This window comes from Bombus vosnesenskii, unplaced genomic scaffold, assembly GCF_011952255.1.
Source record: "Bombus vosnesenskii isolate JDL3184/JDL3185 unplaced genomic scaffold, Bvos_JDL3184-5_v1.1 scf7180000013306, whole genome shotgun sequence".
In the NCBI taxonomy this organism is placed as follows: Eukaryota; Metazoa; Arthropoda; class Insecta; order Hymenoptera; family Apidae; genus Bombus; species Bombus vosnesenskii.
In genome coordinates, this window is record NW_022882955.1 from 342,244 (window position 1) to 359,905 (window position 17,662).

General features: G+C 36.7%; 1 protein-coding gene across 3 annotated transcripts in view; it reads right to left on the reverse strand.

The window, feature by feature from the left end:
• The window catches only part of LOC117234671, a 349,263-nt gene that overhangs the window by 113,258 nt on the left and 218,343 nt on the right, over nt 1-17,662 (reverse strand). For all 3 annotated transcript variants that reach the window (XM_033496110.1, XM_033496109.1, XM_033496111.1), the window contains exon 7: nt 4,735-5,038. In XM_033496110.1, the coding sequence (XP_033352001.1) occupies nt 4,735-5,038 (304 nt within the window). The remainder of the gene's footprint in view (nt 1-4,734; nt 5,039-17,662) is intronic.

Consider the following 17,662-nt stretch of genomic DNA (forward strand, 5'->3'; position numbering starts at 1 on the left):
TTTTTTTTTTTTGTCTCAGGATAAGAATTTGCCGGAAGAAATGCCAATGGAAATGTCTATAGAAACTAGCTATGGTTGAATCGATGATGAAATGTTTCATGTATATCCATATCGAAGATTTTACGATTTCTTACTTATTATCATAGTATTTTAAATATTCTATCTTGTAAATAGTTTATACCATACAATATTCATTATATAATAAGAATAACTTGGGAAAATGAGGAAATGAAGATCCATTTCTTCTTGGTAACACTTATGCCAATTTCTTATCAACTTTGAAATTTTCTCACCCTTTTTTCTCTTCGTCCTCAATTATTCTCCGTTTAATTCTAATTCAAAGCTCAGAAGTGTCTTTAGTACTCCAAATCTAATATACGAGACATTCTTTACGTAGCTATTGCTATTAATATTTTCAAATTACAAATTAATTACAAATTAATCCGAACGAAAAATTCAATTATAGATGCCGAAAATTTTCAGATCAATAATCGACATCTCCTAAATGATGTAATATCAAAAATGTTATTTTACCGTTGAGGAAAAAGGTATTTCTATCGATACAGAAAATTACCGGATTACTAGCGGGTGACCAATACACAGGGACGAGCAACACGAAAGACAATGCCAAACCCGATGCCACGTTGGACCCCTTTCCTTTATGGTTCACCTTGCCCTTTGCCGCTTTTGTCGAGCGTACACGCTTCCGCGAGCAAGAAAGTGATTTTCTGCCGCGATAAACGTGATTTCTAAGACACGCTGCCTTTACCGTGCAATCAGAGGATCGGTTGAACGACCGACAGACGCCTTTTGATGTCGAATCACTGCCAACGTCCCTTCTACTGGCTCATCTTTCCGCCACTCTCGAGTGGATTTCACGCGACGAACCGCTCTTTACATCTGCCTATTACGTTCACGCGTCATCCTTCTTTCTAAGACCTTCGATTACTTCGTAAGTCGTAGCTATCTCGTGTTGTAGTTACATTTGAATAAAGAAAGTAGAGTTCCTCGTATTAGCGGATAATTATGATTTGCCTGATTCCTATTAATAAATGAGAATATGTAACATTATAATATCTAGATCATAATTATAACTAAAACTTTAAAAAACTTTTTTTTTGGAAGAATCGTATATTTTATCAGTTATAATTTATGTCGCAATGGGATATAATTATCATCCAAAGTTTGAGCAACCATTTTTCATTAACAACGATTAAATTAATCTTAGTTAAACGTACACTATCAATTAATCAGAGTAGCTGTAAAAATTTTCCAATAGAGGCGTTGAATTTCTTTTAAACTTTATAGTAAACCTTAACACCTAGAAGTAATTGATAATCCTCCGAGGGTCTTGAGTCGTCGCTGTTAGTACGAAATACATTTGTACCAAACAAGCCCGAAAAATGATTTTCATCCCTTTAACGTACAATAACATACACTGGGGAAAATAGTCTCAGCTTGTGCTCTCTCGCCGCTATCATAGGGGACTTTTAATAAAGGTACTTCAAGGTTTTTACGTCGATACATTCACGGCGTATAAACTGACCTCTTCTTTGCACTCGTGTCTGGTGTTTAAAGAGATACCTCTGCGCTTCTGGCAGTATTTTTCTACTTTGCATTTTTAGCCAGCATTGTGTCTGAACAAACGAAACGAGCGACGAGCCTTTTGCGAATTTTTTGAAAACTCCAACCTTTGTGAATAAGTTGAAAATCAAATAAAAATACGAGATAATGTGTCAGATCATTTTTACAGTTGTTTCAGAGAACGATAGAAAATAAGCTAGAGCAATATCTTATTATCTTCATCATCCTCTGCAGAATCTACAGGACTAGCCTTATTATTAACGAATTATTAAAGAAATTAAATTATCCGTATGAAATGAAGTTTCTACAGCGCAACCACCGTTCGCCCTGCAGCAAAGATTCACCAAGGCGAATACGTATCGTCACTGTACAAATCTTTACAATCGAAAACGACGGAGATGAAGAAAGAAAAAAAAGAAGATGATGAAAATACCTCGGTTGAGCGACGCTGGAGCACCTGCCCCACGAGGAACTCGACGATAACCACTCGGGTTACGCGGGTGAAGAAACTCGAGGTCTGTGTAACGTCCGATGAAATATCGTAAATCACGGAACTCGTTGTGTCTGCGAAGTTTTCATAGACGGCCGATTCGACCAGCCCTCTCCGGTAACACCCAACCACCCCCAGGTTTCACCTCTTTCCGCGTCTCATTCTCATTACGAAGTTCCCGGTCATCAAATTTTATTAGCCCCGCTTCAAGGGTTCGCCTTACTTCTAACTCAATATCGTAGATTTGTAGTCTCGGTTTAACTACCCTCGTTTCTTTCACCTTTCTCTCTTATGCTCGCGCATATACGTTCTCCCTTCGCTTCTTCTCCGTCCTTCTTTTCGCTTGTACTTTCTCGGGCGCCTCAGTGAGAAGGCCAAGATGTAAGCACGGCGAGCTCGAGCTCCAGCGACTTTGAAAGCAGCAATAATTTCGTGCTCCACGGCCGAGAACTAATTTCCACCGGGTCTGAAGGCGGCTCTGGTGGACGGGGGATCAAGCCAGATGAAGAAGGGTGGACTCACCAACGCCTCCTTTCGTCCTTCACCTCTGATTCTCTCCTCTACTTTCTTTTCCTCTTTCGTCTTCTTCTTTTTGGTTTCTTGTAAGTAGTTCGTTTTCTCTCGCGCCCTTTTACCGCCCGACAATGGCCAACCAGCTCCACCTGCTGTACCAGGTCGCGAACCGTCGCACCCAGTACGGTTAGGACGAAGCTGCCTGATACCGCGGAAAAGCGCTACAGCGAATGCGACGGCCAAGTCGTGGCATTTCCGTTCGTCGAATTAACCGATGATCCTTGATCTTGAATGAGAAATTTTGCCATTCACTGATCTATCGTGTAATTTATGTACGATAAACATAATTGGGGAAGTAGAATCTATAGGCAGAGATCTCTTACATTTTTAGTTCATCTGCTGTTCTATCAATGTTCAAAAGAACTTGTCTTTGTTAGTCCGGCTTACAATTTGGAAGTTTCGATAATCGAAAATGTCAGTTTTCCATTAGCACATAACTATTTCTAAAGATCAACTTAATCGCATCATAATAGTGTAATGCACGCTGCTATGATCCTTATAAAGAACAAAGTTAGTGCAAATCGATTTATCCATAATTTTTAATTGAAGTATGTGCTTACGAAAATAGATAAATCTTCGAATACCTATGAAATATTTGCATTGTTTACAGGTTATAGGCATAGGAACATTTAATGGCAATTCGATAAATGACGTAAATGTAATTTTTGTTATTTATTTTCACAAAGTACTATTCCACCTAATATCCACTGCTATCGTCATAGATACTACTACTGGTGGTGTTTCTACAAACTCCTGTTAGTGTCACGGCTGGCTGATTATGCTAACCAACTCTACTATTAGTAGCGTCCGTCCCTGTGTGCCAGTGTAAACGATGGCTGACTGATACGGCCAGTTTCTACTGCGTTGGTAATCGCCCGCAATATTAACATTCTGTTTGTCTAGGACATCGTATTACTACATCCTTGGTAATTATACGCTCAAGTTGCTTATATCGCATTCTTATTATGAAGCTTAGAATAATATTATTCCTTTTCTATCTAATATTGCAATAAAAATAAAATTAGTCGTTCAATTAACATTAATGCGACGCTTCTTCAAGATAATTTATCCATACATAATACAAATACACGATTAACCAAAACGTTGAAAACAAAATAACAATATACAATATCGCTAAAAAGTTTGAAATATACGTTTCACAAAATTAAAGAGAGTTTTAACGAATCAATTGGAAGAAAAGAACAATTCCAATAATATTTCCAACCATTCCATCACGTGTATCATTAATTCTCCATTGAAAGCTAAGTGCCTTATAACACGTGCAAACAACAGAAACCATTTCGTACATTTCTCCATCGACCTTATAGTTTTCCAATAATTACACTTAGCAATAGATGGAGGAAGAAACGTGACAACAAATGTCGAACGACGTTATTAAAGAATTTTTCGCAACGACTATAATCCCTACTCTGTCTCTGAACCGATCTAATTCCTTGAATCCAGTTATCGGAGTCACTGTACCGAGCCGGACAAATTGAAGCTCGTGAATGACGTATAAAAATTAATGAGGGTGCAGTTAGAGGTCGCGTAACATCGCTCGACGATCAGGCAGATCAACGTAATCCTCTTATGTCGCTGGATCTTCAGATCCACGTTGACCGGACTCATCCAAGAGAGCCGCTATTCCCTAAGCCTTTAAACCTATCTCAGACGAACCAATATCGGACCAATTTCAAGAAAACGGTGTCACGATATACATATATCTATATATACATATATACAGACGCGTAGGCAAGCTTCTGAACTATATTAGTAAACGGAATGATAGATGGAAAAGATACTTTCGTAGGAAGATTTCGTTTTCTTTTCGTTTCTTTGACATCATAACTGAGGTCGTTTGTATAATTGAACAAATATTAAATAAATTATAAATTATCAACTTATTAAATATATCTCGTAGAACAAGCTCGATTAAAAATGGATGAAATTTTAACTTTTTAAATATATGACAATTTAGTATATTTTTATAAAAATATATTCTATTTTATAAAAATATTTAGTATATTTTTTGTTATTTCCGCTATGTTGTTTCAGCTAAGTGAAATGTGAAATATATGCAAACTTACCTTTTGCTGTTGCGCCTGTGTCGGTTCTGTGGCGAGCAGTTGCTTCAAGGCTGGATGTCCGTGTCCATTCGGTGTCGACGTTGCACCTGGTGTGCTGGGCGTACTGGGATTGCTCCCTGGAGTGTTTGGTGTATGCGGGCCCGTAGTTGGACTGCTAGGACTCACGCTTTCATTCACCTTGCTACCGGCATGATGATTCTCCGTATGCCTCCTCAGACTCCTCGCGTCGCAATACGACTTGCCACATCCTTCCGCCTTGCATTCGTATGGCTTCTTGTTTCGATGCGTTAGCATGTGTCCGTTCCTGGAAAATAATACAGGATAAGAATTATTTTAAGTTCGAGGAATTCCTATAGTAAATTTTGATAAATTTTGATAAAAACGATAAATTTTTAGCGAAATTCTTTGAGACCGTTTTTCAATATGATAATACGTATCAAGAAGTATCTCCGTCCTAATTAACAATACCAAAAATACGTAACTGAACACAGTAGTAAAAGATTTATACACAGTCGGTGATATTATCCATAAACCCACATTCTACAAGAAACATGGGATTCCTGTCATGTTCCACCGAGATCAGACCAACACTCTGCCAAAGCATTCATAATCCACCACCGATATACAAGAAATATCCAAGAGAACTCGATCATCCGGCGCCCCAATCATGCGTGGAAAATTATGTCAGTCCAATTAAGTCCTTATCTATATGGAGGATCACTGAACTCCGGAAATCCTGTACGAGTTACACGGCGATCTTGGCATCGAGTTATCTGCGAGACAGATCTAAGCTTACCTCCGACGTGACAATCTTACGACCGTTTCTCTGTGCTAAAGACCGATCTCTCCAGGCTATTTATCTGATAACCATAGCGTGCAACGCCTTCAATGATGTTAAACGTACCGAATGAGCAATGCATGAAATCTTTCAATGAATATACCGACTGACTATTATCATGTTAATAATATTCGAATACATAATACAGGGCGAGAGGCTAATCGTAGTACAACCGGACAGAAGGTGGTTCTATGTGAAAGAATAAGTCGAAGATGTGGAATAAAATTTGTTCATACGACGCCTCGTTTCTGAAAAAATGCAAAATTTGTAGTATACCTTAATGTATATAATTATATATCTGATGTGATATATACACGCGCATGGTAAATTTTCAAATTTATTTTTCTCGCAAATGAAGCATCTTACGAAAGAATTTTGTTCCATATTTTTCCGAAAAACGTGAAATTTTTGGGAGAACAATCTCTTCAACTACAACTACCTGAAGAGTAAACAAATTTTGCTACTTTATTCATCAAACACTTCAACACTATTAATACTTCATTAAACAAGTTTTAGTTGCTTACCAGTTTACCATTTTCAATCATTTTCATTTGTACTATAAACCATATCCCTATAACCCCTGTTACCCTAAAAAAAATAAAAAAAAATAAAAAAAAAAAAACAAGAAGAGTGCGAAAGAAAAGACGGAGAAAGTGCAACAAGTTGGCCATGTGGCTGACGAATAAAGGGCATCTTTACTACCACCATGAATCGTCTCCTGATACGTTCATCTCCCATGATAGTTGGCCCTATAATTGCATTAATCCAGCAACGAGGTACACGGTGGAAACGACATCGTTAAACGCCATTGTCTAGTCGTAACTATAATCTAGAGATTGGAGATTTAACGCGGATAAAACAGCCAGTAAGTACGAGGGTAAATCGTCGATCTGTATCACTGGTGGCGCTATGCTTACTCTCGTTGTCGCCATCGATACGAACCGCTATGCTGGATCCGATTTCTCTGGACAAATATTTGCCTGGAATATCAATCGCGACGACTGAGCCGAGAGGGAAACGACTCTAACGGAGTATTTTTCAGATTACTCGATTAATTTGCACCGTCGCGTCGTTGCGTGGAAAACGTAAACGAAAACGATTTCGAAGCAAACGACAATCAGATATCTCGTCTCGCTAAGAGACTATTTTAGGAATTTATTTAACCGTTAATGTTGACTTTTAAAATCACGGACGAAGTGACATTTTCATTCGGCGGTGCTTTCTACGGTTCAATCTGTGAAAGTACCATCTTTCCTTTTTTGTCGTTTATGGAATCTTCTCGACGTTAAATATCAAAGGTTTTAATTAGTAAATTAGTAAAGGAGCACGGAGATGGGCAAAGTTCTTTTAAATATTGTTCGCTGTTTAAGGAGATCGTTGAGCTCGTTGAAAAAAATGTTACCTTTAACCTTTCGCCTATGCGTCAACCTTTAATTTTTTAAGAGTGAACCACTTGCTTCTTCTGTTAAGAGTAAAAGCAAGAATACTTGGAGCTTTATAAGTAAAAAGTAAAGCGCGCACCTCAATTAGGAATTGTATAGAAGTATGCAACGTGAGAAATATTTATATTATTTTCGGTTCTCGTGGCAGTTGCAAGGAACAATAAATTTTACAAAGATTTTTCGTTTTGTACGAATCTTATTTTATAATCTTTCTTACTTTCCAATACAACGCTTTTTTTTATCAGGTTCCACGTTTCATTTTCAAAGCTATCAAATTTTTGTAATCATACGAAAATATTACCAAACGATACGAAACTTAATATACTTGGATTTAATTAATTAGTATACAAATGTTATGATAAATGCAATGGTACACAAATACTTTTTATAATCGCTATATATAACACACATCATACGATATACTCGTATATGTACAATTTTCCTATAGTAAGCGATCAAATACTTTTCTGAGTCACTGTGTATGTAACAGAAGGTTCATCGCACGAATCTATCCATTTCAATGTATTCCAACTAGCTATTCTCATGTCGCAACCCTTTCTCCCTTCTTGTGAAACTTTAACGAGTCCTGGAACATTGTCCACGTCTCGTATCTTTCGACACAGAGAGGATTCTCTTGTGGTTCGCGCTAAGAAGTGGCCAGAGCATAGCACGGATGACATCGTTTCCAGTAAATTTTCCAACAGTCCACCGAGGCCATTCTCTCACTCTATTGGTGCAAGTTTTATAGTCCATCGATATACGAACGAGGTCTCTTAAATTCTATCGCAGGATGAACTTCCAACTGGGCAGGGTTTAATTTGTAAAAGCTAATTCGTTCAACTTTAACGTATTTCCTTTCTGATCCGCACACATTTCACGCACACGCACAGACACATTGAATCCCGTGGGAATCTGCATCCATCCGGGAATCGATCGACCTATTCTTGCGACTATTCGTTGTTAAGTGGTGAAAGAGAAAAGCAAATAGCTATTTGCAAAGATATTGGAAGAGTAAGAGACGGGGTGAATAAACAGTGGAGTAATTTATTTCGTAATTTTCTCATTCGCTTTGATATATAGTGCAGCGGAAAGTGTAATCTGAATAATTAGATTTTGTAATTTATGGAGTGATTAATTTTGTTTGATACTTCATTTGTCTGTGTAGATCAATTGTTAAAGTTGTAGCAAGATTTTGATTCACGTTTCAGATATACAACAAGTACACTAAAATTTCAAAATATTAATAACATTAATCCACCTGAATTATAATTTAATTTTTAATAAATCTTGAATATACTCAACGAGTAGTATGCTTACTGAGAGTTTTTGGTGTTTGTTGAAATTTTGTAAAAAGAAATGATAATTTTTCTTTGCGCATACAAGTCATTCTCAGAGTTAATTTTTACAGATAATTAATAGTTTAACAAATCGCTGACATTTGTTATGATTTACTACGTACGTAATATCATTTCGCTTCAAAAACCATTAGGAAGACCACGAACTAACATTGATTAATTTTTCGTTGATTCGAAATAAACTTAGGTTTGGCCGTGACGGAGATAAGAGCGTGAAAGATGGAAGATATACACTTCCATAATTTCTTTCGTTCTAGTTCCTTTTCCACGGCGAAACGTTTTTAGCTCGACGAGGGGAAAGGAAAATGTACGAACAAAGACCGTATTGAAGACGTCGAAGCAGGAAAGGAAAGCTTCGTTGTTGAAGGAGAAACAAAAGAACGAGAGTTCTGCGGATCCTTTTTTTCCTTTAATGACGATGTACCCTTTAAAGAACCACGTTGAAACTATATTTCTAAAGTAGAATCGATCGCCATATCAATTTTTAAGGCTAATGATGCCCCTGGATAATTAGCGCAAATCTTAAAAGCAAAATATTCGATTCCTTAAAATTGAAATAGAAAAGCGAACGTTCGTCGTCTCTTTTATTTTAAGTTCCGTAAAAAATTTAACGATTTACATTCCACGTACTTTGCATACGATTCGGCGACAAAGGAAAGGAAAGGATAGTGCTTTCCTCTGAAAACGAGCCATAGTTCTTGTTTAAAAAAATTCCTCTTGCAACGAGGATCCGATGCAAACATGAGAAACAACTCAGCAATGAAAACACCAAAGCTTTTATGACAGCTTATTCCCCTTGAAATACAACGCGCTACGTTAAAACGAGGTTACATAGACACGGAAGAGTTCAACATCTATATCCTATCTTTAAACATGCTACTCGATCAACCGTATTAATGCGACGCGAGTATATATCGATTAGGATATTTTATTTCGGTGAAAATGCGAGGTAGTAAATTATACTTTATTTTAAGAGTCGATGACAAATGTTTGCGAACGGTGTAACATGGTAATTATTAAAATTTAAGTTAGAAAGATATGTGGACTATATATAACAAGCAAAAATGTCCAAAGTTAGAATATTTTGGGAGTGTAATAAAATAAACCTCTATTCAGTTTTGTTCGTAGATACATAGATTAATTATGCATAAATATCCCTTGGTTTAATTATTCCAACGAATTAAACACAGGATCGAATACAATTATCCATCGTGAAGAATTGTAATATCCTTTATAAGGAGGGAAAAGTGTTCGCCATCTCAACTCCTAGCAATTTATTTATCTACGCGCATTTTATCTTTCATTCAGGCTTTCAAATATAATCAACTAGTGACTCTTTTCAATAAATCCAACTTCAATCCTTTTTCATAGATTCGCCTCCATAGCCATTTAAAACGATACTACGATATTACACCTCTTTTCGCTGTTTCGCAGACGTTAATAGTGCGATTATATTAGGTTGCCCGAAAAGTTTCTTTCGTTTCGTAAGGTGATAATAGGTGAACAACAATTTCTGTTTTATATTACTTCATTGAATTAGGTATGATCCATTTCGTTCTGTTCCTATTATTATGTTCGTGTATAATTCAATAAACTAATATAAAAGAAAAAAAAATTGTGTGTCTATTATTTCCTGATAAAACGAAAGAAACTTTTCGGACAACCTAATATAATAAAACAAAATACACAGATCGCTGAACAAAAGAATTCCTCGAACAACCCTATCACCGTAAAACATCTCCAACATCGATTCTTCCCTCTAAAATCATCCAACAAACTCTCTAAACCCGAACAAATTTCCCACGCGAAAATTCCCTCCTGGATTCAGCTGTCGGGATCGAAGATTAAATTCGCGCCAATTATCAACTCTCCATTAATTCCAGCAATGACAGAGAGACGGCAGTAGGGACTAGGCTCCCACTAAAGAGGAAGCACTATCGGGTTCGTGGAGGCTGTTTCCCCAGGTCTATTTTCTTTCATTTCACGGGGTCAGAGCATCCTTAATGCGAGGCGGACGAGACGGAAGCGGAGGAACAAAGGGGGTATCGACGATATCGAGGTGGGAAAGCAAGTCCTCTTTACAAGCGGAAGACCGAAGAAACGACCAGGCTCTCTCCCTACTGGCTGCATCGGCAACGACTCTTTCTGAATCCCACTCTCCCTGTCCCTTCGCCCTCGCCACCTCGAAGTTGTCGCAAATCCCTTTCGGACGGAGAGACTGTCCTCCGCTCTTTCTATGTACAGGGTGTCCCAGGAGGAAATCGAATAACTTTGTTAGAATGTTTGGTAGGTTATTCTGGATGAAAAAAGTCAGAGTAGACTATATGAATCTTAGTCCATTTAACTTTAGTTCATTTCAACAAATAAATAAATTCTATATATATATATAGCTGAAATAGAGAAATAGAGGAAAATTCTTATCTTTCTTTGCTTGTACATACTAAAAGTGTTCAAAGTGGCAGCTACTCGTTTCATATTTGTTTTGCATATAAATTTTGTTTTTTAAATTTATCCAGCCATAAACGTCTAATAACATCAAATTAGAGGCAACAGCGTTGCTTCTATCTTTTTCTTCTTTTGTACTTCGCACTTTTATTATAATCTTTTAAGAAAGCTTCAGATGACTCGTATTTATACGTATAACACTATCTCGTTTATACGTGTAAAATATATCTATTGTCATAGTTTGGCCGTTAAACCCTGGGACACTCTGTATATATATTATATATATTTTTCTCTCTTTATGTATACAGTATATATGTAGCCTGGCTCCCGAAGAAGAGCTCTCGAAGAGAATACCTCTCGAGGTATAAGCGCTTCCTTTCGTCTTTCCTCATTTCAAGCGGCACCGTCGCCGTTCGAACACGGGAAAAGGACTACGTGGATTTACTTCGATAACAGAGATACGCCGTAGAACTTACAATGGCGCGTCCGCTCGCTCGGCAAGAAAGGGTTGAACAGGCATGAGAGAGAAGGGTGGCAAGGCTATGCTCGCTGGACCGAGTCTGGAAACGCAGCTTTCTCCTCGCAGGAGAATAAGAATTTCCGGAGATGTTGCGCTCCTCTTTTTTTTTTAGATTTCAATTAAGCGACTCTGGAGCGTTTTTCTTTGAATAGGAGAGAAAAGAGTTGTCGTTGGATTTGCCTGTTGGCGTGATTAACGTTATAGGTTGCGTTGGAGCGGCTCGCGTTATCTGAGAATTTGATATTCACTGGTTGCTTTTCTTCTCTTTTTTTTGTTTGGTGTATGGATTTTTGAATGGTTGAACGTGCGAAAAGTTTTCTAATTACAAAATTGTTCAATTGTTTGCTAAAAGAATGTCAGTATCGTGCAGTTCAAATCAAAGTTATAGCTCGATGAGAAAGCTTTTAACCCCTGGCTTATAATATCGAGCCATACTTGTGACAGAGATTATAATTCCGATTGAATGAGGGCAGTTTATATTCTCTTTCGTAACAAAGTTTACTTTCAACTCTAACTTTAGCTTCCATTCTTCAAACTGGAGATTATTAGATACAAATTGTATAGAATATTTCGATATTCTGCCATCTGACAGCGTCGCGCTCACTTAAGTTGCTACTCAAGAAATCATAAGCCAAGAGCTTAATAGCGACTTAACTTGCTCGGTAAATTCTGTTACTATAGGTTATTATAATAAACTGTAGATTTATAGAAAACTAAACGCAATTCTTTTAAATTAATTAATAAAAATTGATCATTTTCAACACTGTATATATATCTTTTCCTTTTAACGTATTTAAGTATCCGATAGAGGTACAAATATCTCCGATCTATTAATTCGATTACGTCGTTAATATCATAAATGTAATTCTACAATGACAATAAATAAAATTTGCATGCAGATAAATTTCACGAAACACCATTATAAAAATTCTCTTGAATATTTCAAGTAATAAAACGATGTATCCCAGTTTCAAAGTTTCATATAACTCTATCGTGTGCGTATGTGTGAATTAAAATATTTCGCAAACTCTTCTCGCCAAAGGGTACACACACGAACAGTTTATACTCGAGGAAATCAAAAATGTGCAAAATAGAGAACAATTGCAGTTGCGAAGCTGGCAGCGAAGGAAGGAAAGCCCGTCGACGTTGTTCTTTTATATTTCCTCTTACCCGTTTAATTACTGCAGCATGGAACAACGAATTCTATACAAATTCTATGTAGCGTCCACGAAATAAGAGGCTTTCAAGGGATAACAGGAAACAGGTTAAGTACACGGAGATTCTTTCTTTCCTCTTCAGTGTACTGTTGCCTAAAGTCGAACAGCAAACGCCTGTTTGGAATGTTTTTGATAATAAGAGCACGCAAATCACGGGAGAACCGTGACGCTTAGTACAAACGAAAACAAACGGGAGAACGAGGAAATTGTTGCTTGTGACCTATGATAAGTGTAAAGAATCTATCATATGTTTTCTGCGTCTACTTTTTGGTAAAATTGAGTCAAGGCAGAAGAAGATTCTGTCACGTGTTGAATGTAACAGAAATGGAATTTTCTGATCTTTTTATTTCGTATACATTTAGATAGTTGTATTTTTTAGAAAAGATCTTAACTTTGTAGACTTTTTTTCAAATTAAAAAATATTTCACGTGTACTTTGAAATATTAACAAGCAGTCTAGTATTATTAAAATTATAATGAATAAAATCAAAGATATCATATTGGAGAATTACTGTATTTAATGTACTTTCATTGAAATGATTGTATTTACTTAATTCCCTTTTGAATTGAATTCTATAGAGAAATGCATGGACTAGCCACGTTTTAATGAAAATAGATTAAAATATCGAATATTAAGATTAAAACAAGAAAATGGGAAATAAAATCACACATTAATTACAAATTGTCACAACGATTCATAAGTAAAAATAATTGATTGCATTAATTTGCAGGAAATATTGGTATCTGCTGTTTAGTCTAATAAAAGATTCCAAACGAAGTAGATTTAGTTCAAGAACAATCGCCCGCCGGTATGAAATGGAAAATTAATTGAGAAAGAAAGATGTTTTCATCCTTTTTCTTGTGAAAAATTTCCCGATAGCTCTACGAACGCGTTACGTGATCTAAAACCCGCTCTTTCCCCTATTATATAATGATGAGAGGAGAACAAAAAAGGAAGTTGAAGGGCTAGATAACAGAAAGTACCAGCAAAAAGTGTAATTCGATGCTTATTAGTTCGTGCAAATGGAATTAAATTACGCTCGATCATGGGAGCATTACTTTTATTTCCTGATCAGCCGTCAAACTTCCTCTGAACGATGAGAGCTCTAATCACGTTTGGTCTGAGGGTGCCTATCTCCGCACTTTTCCTGTTGTCAGTAATTCGAGGCTCGTCTAAACGTCACAAAACATTTCAATGACAAGAAAAGCTATAGACAATCTCCTATTTCTGCTTTTTCTATCGAATCGATCTCGAGTTCCTTTTTTCTCGATTTTTCTTTCCTTTTTAATTATAACATCGAACGATATGAAATGAAAATCGAGATATTTATATGCCTACAAGTATTCAACAATGACAAAATTGTTCTGTCTTTCCAATTTAGATAATAGTCTCTACGTTTTTGGGATTTACTTACTCTTTAGTGTTTATATTCGTGTATTTTATTATTTAAGACAAAAGTTCAAAGAATTCTGACATTAATCATGTTAAATGGTGTCATCCCACTTGATTATATTGTGTTATTGACTACAAAATATTAACAAAAAGAAATTGGAAAAAAGAATAATTGTGCGCCTCAGTCAGTATTCGATTGCCATTAGAATAATTTATCAGAGTGTTTAAATTGTTGTTAATTAATATTGACATCTTTACTTAACGATGGTACATGTACATACAGCGAGCAGAATTTTACAAAGATACAAAAGAAAGAAATAACAAGGATTCTTGCACGCGAGAAAAACACGAGGGACAACAGGCAAGCTTCCTTTTGCCCTCGATTAATTAGTTGATTTTCTTTATGCAATGGGAGTTTCTTACCAGACCCGCGCTCCAAGAAAATTCTTTGCTAAATACTTGAAAGGCAAGAGACTTCAAAGAAGTATTTCATTCGCGACAATTGCAATATTACATCCAGCCGGTTGAAATATTACGTAAAAAGCAGGCAGGACGTAATTTTTTTCTCTTCACTGAACCTAGGAAAATTTTCAGCTCGATGAGCACGAATTAAACTTCACGCTGAACTCGCGGGACAAGAATCTCGAAGTGCAATTATACTTAATTTTCATACGTAATAAACTGTACGGCGTGGGAAAAAAAGAGAAGGAAAATGTTTATTTTAATAACAAACAATTTCTACTTTCTTTTTGCTTGTAACAATTTATAATAATAAGAGACATCCACAGTGAAACAGGAATTTTTGTTGTGAATTATAAAAACTTTAATTTGACAAGGAATAAAAATGTGTTAAGTAACAACCACTAAAATATGAAATCTCTCCAGTAATTCTATTCTTAGTATTACTAACATTACTTTTTTTCAAACGAAACATTTCTCCTAATGGAACATTCAAACGACATTCTACTTTTATTTAAAAATTCAAACAAAATCTTCCGAATTTTCAACATTATCAATACCTAAAAATTCGACATAAATTTGCACAATAAATTTGCCTCGCTGTCAAAATATCTTGATAATTTTTTATCGAATTAGGGAACACGCGATACAGATTAATAATTTTATTACCGATTACTCCACTTGCGAACCGTATCGACAGGCTCAATACCAATTTTATCGATCTCGAATACGAATCATCGAGGATCTTATTTTTTTGCTATTCGAAAAGCAACGCGTTGGTTACCGGCAAAGTTCAAAAGGATTCGTAGGGAGGGAAAACACAATTCTTTACGATTCCGTACGTACAGAGTTAGGTACTTAAGTCCCTCATCTCTGCGAAATATCCGAGGTTAAAAGGATTTCAATAAAAACAGGAAACAGGCCAAGGACTTTTTCGCTGATCGGATAAAGTCGTCCACATCGTTTACTCGAATCCCGGCATATGCTTTCTTGAAAACGAGTTTCCAAGTAACCGACCAGGAAATTTTATGGACGCAGGCCAAATGGAATGCCCGCATGGGCCAATGTTTTTTGCCGAGCTATTCTTGCCATCGTGTGCAACTTGTTAGGATTGATAAAAAAAAAAATCGTTGAATTCTGGAATCGTGGCTCCTTTGGTAGTTTGGAACTGATGAATGAGTTGTTTGAAGTGGAAGTCGATGATCGATAAGCTCAACTTCGTTACGATCTTCGAGTCTACGAATCGAATTCCTCGTATTCAAAGAAACAGATTGCATGAATTGAAAGTAGTATAAAGTAAGATAAGATAACTCACACGATCCAACCGTCAAACTTTAAGATATTCCACGCAAAGGTAGTAACATATTTGAAGAAAATTCTTCAATTCAAAATCGATAAGAGGGAATTCTCTGTTGAATTTTCATGCCAAAAGCAAGCGTACGGTAGATTGCAAGATAATTGATCTTGAATCTTAGGCCACGGAAGAAACTCGAAAAAGGAACAATCAGCGAGACGATACCTTTGAACAAAGCAACAACAACAAAGAGGGGGGAAAAATTCTGGGAACCATGGACGAAACGAAAGTAATTCTAAGGGCTGTTCGTCAGCTCGTATTGAACTGAGTGTTGAGCGACCCTATCGAATAAAATACGTACATAAAACGAAGGCGACATAGAGGAAAGGTCGAGGAAAAGAAAAATACGGTCTACTCGAAGTGGATCCAGCGCACGTAGCACAGACGGAATCAAGCACAAAAGAGGATTGTGCCGATTTCGACGAGAGTACAAAGATAAACTTTCGTACGTTCCAGTTATAAAGGATTCTTATTAAATATCTGATAATTGAAATTACTACAAAAATCATCAATACTTCTTTGTCCTGACGTTTCATTTATGAAAACTTCATACGGCGTCGTATCTAATAAAATGTTTGTCTTTAAAAAACATTCTCTTTCTCGACTTTTTCGAGGCAATCCTATTTTAAAACAATTGACAAGGAAACCATAAAATGTATAAAACAATTAGTTCAATGAACTTGCTACAACTAAAATGCTATACGAATCAATCAGGGTTATCTTAATAGCAAAATTAATCTGCGTAATATCAACAGCAAAGTTCCCTTAAGAACAAACAACTCGTATCCAAAGAAATTCACAACGAGGTTTCGATTAAACATACATGATTAAATATCCTAAATACGAGAAGCAACATTTCCATGACGTATCAATAAGTTTTCGACAAAGTATTCAACGAATCGCTAGTAACACTGCAAAGCCGAATTGAACGTCACAGAGAGAGAGAGAGAGAGAGAGAGAGAGAGAGAGAGAGAAAGGGCATGAGATGCTGAGGAAAAAGAAAAACTTACCGAGGGGAAACGTGGACGAAGATACGTGGCGAATCTCGAATGAGAAGGAAGAAGAACCGTTGAGAAAGTAGAAGAAACAGAGGGAAGATTTGTAGATCCGTCTACGCAAAAGGTAATACAAGTCTAACTCCTTCCGACCAACCAACAAGTCTGACCAAGACTAGCAACCGTTGCTGCTACTATTGATTCCCCTTTATTTCTTTTTCCGTTCTCGAGAAGAATAGAATCTTCAATTCTCGCGATCCTGCGATCCTCCAAAGTCTCTCTCTTTTCACGCCATTGCCCACGTTCCACGCTTTTCGACTGTTCGCAACTTTGACTCACGATCAGCGAAGAATAATCATTTCGAAATGTTTCTTTGATTCGAACGATGCAAGACAACGTATTGAATTCGACCTTTCGAATTTTATTCTGCGATATAGCGAAGAGTTAAAAATTAAGAAACGCAGATGTTTGGAAAATCGAGATTGAATAATTCAAGGATTCAGAGATTCGCAATTTCGAAAATGCAAAGATCAAGATATTCAGAAATATAAAAATCCAACGATTCGAAGATTCTAAAATTGCAACGTTAAAAAATTTAAAAATATAAAATAACTACTCCATCGTGTGCATGTGTAAACGATAAGAGGCAACATCGATTCACCAAGTTGCCGAACCTTTTTACCGCAGTTCAAATCAGCATTCAACTAGCACCAATCGCAAGCAGCGTGGCTGGGAACAAAAGGCGAGCTTTCCTCTTGAAATCCGGCCTAGAGAGCAAGCTGCACTCCAGTCGTGGCCCACTCGTGCGTTGCCTCGAATCGCATATCAGAAACAATCCTCTCGTCGAGTGTACAAAGCACCAAAACAGCTATTCCATAATATTATGTAATGCACAAGCCTTAGGAAGCCTC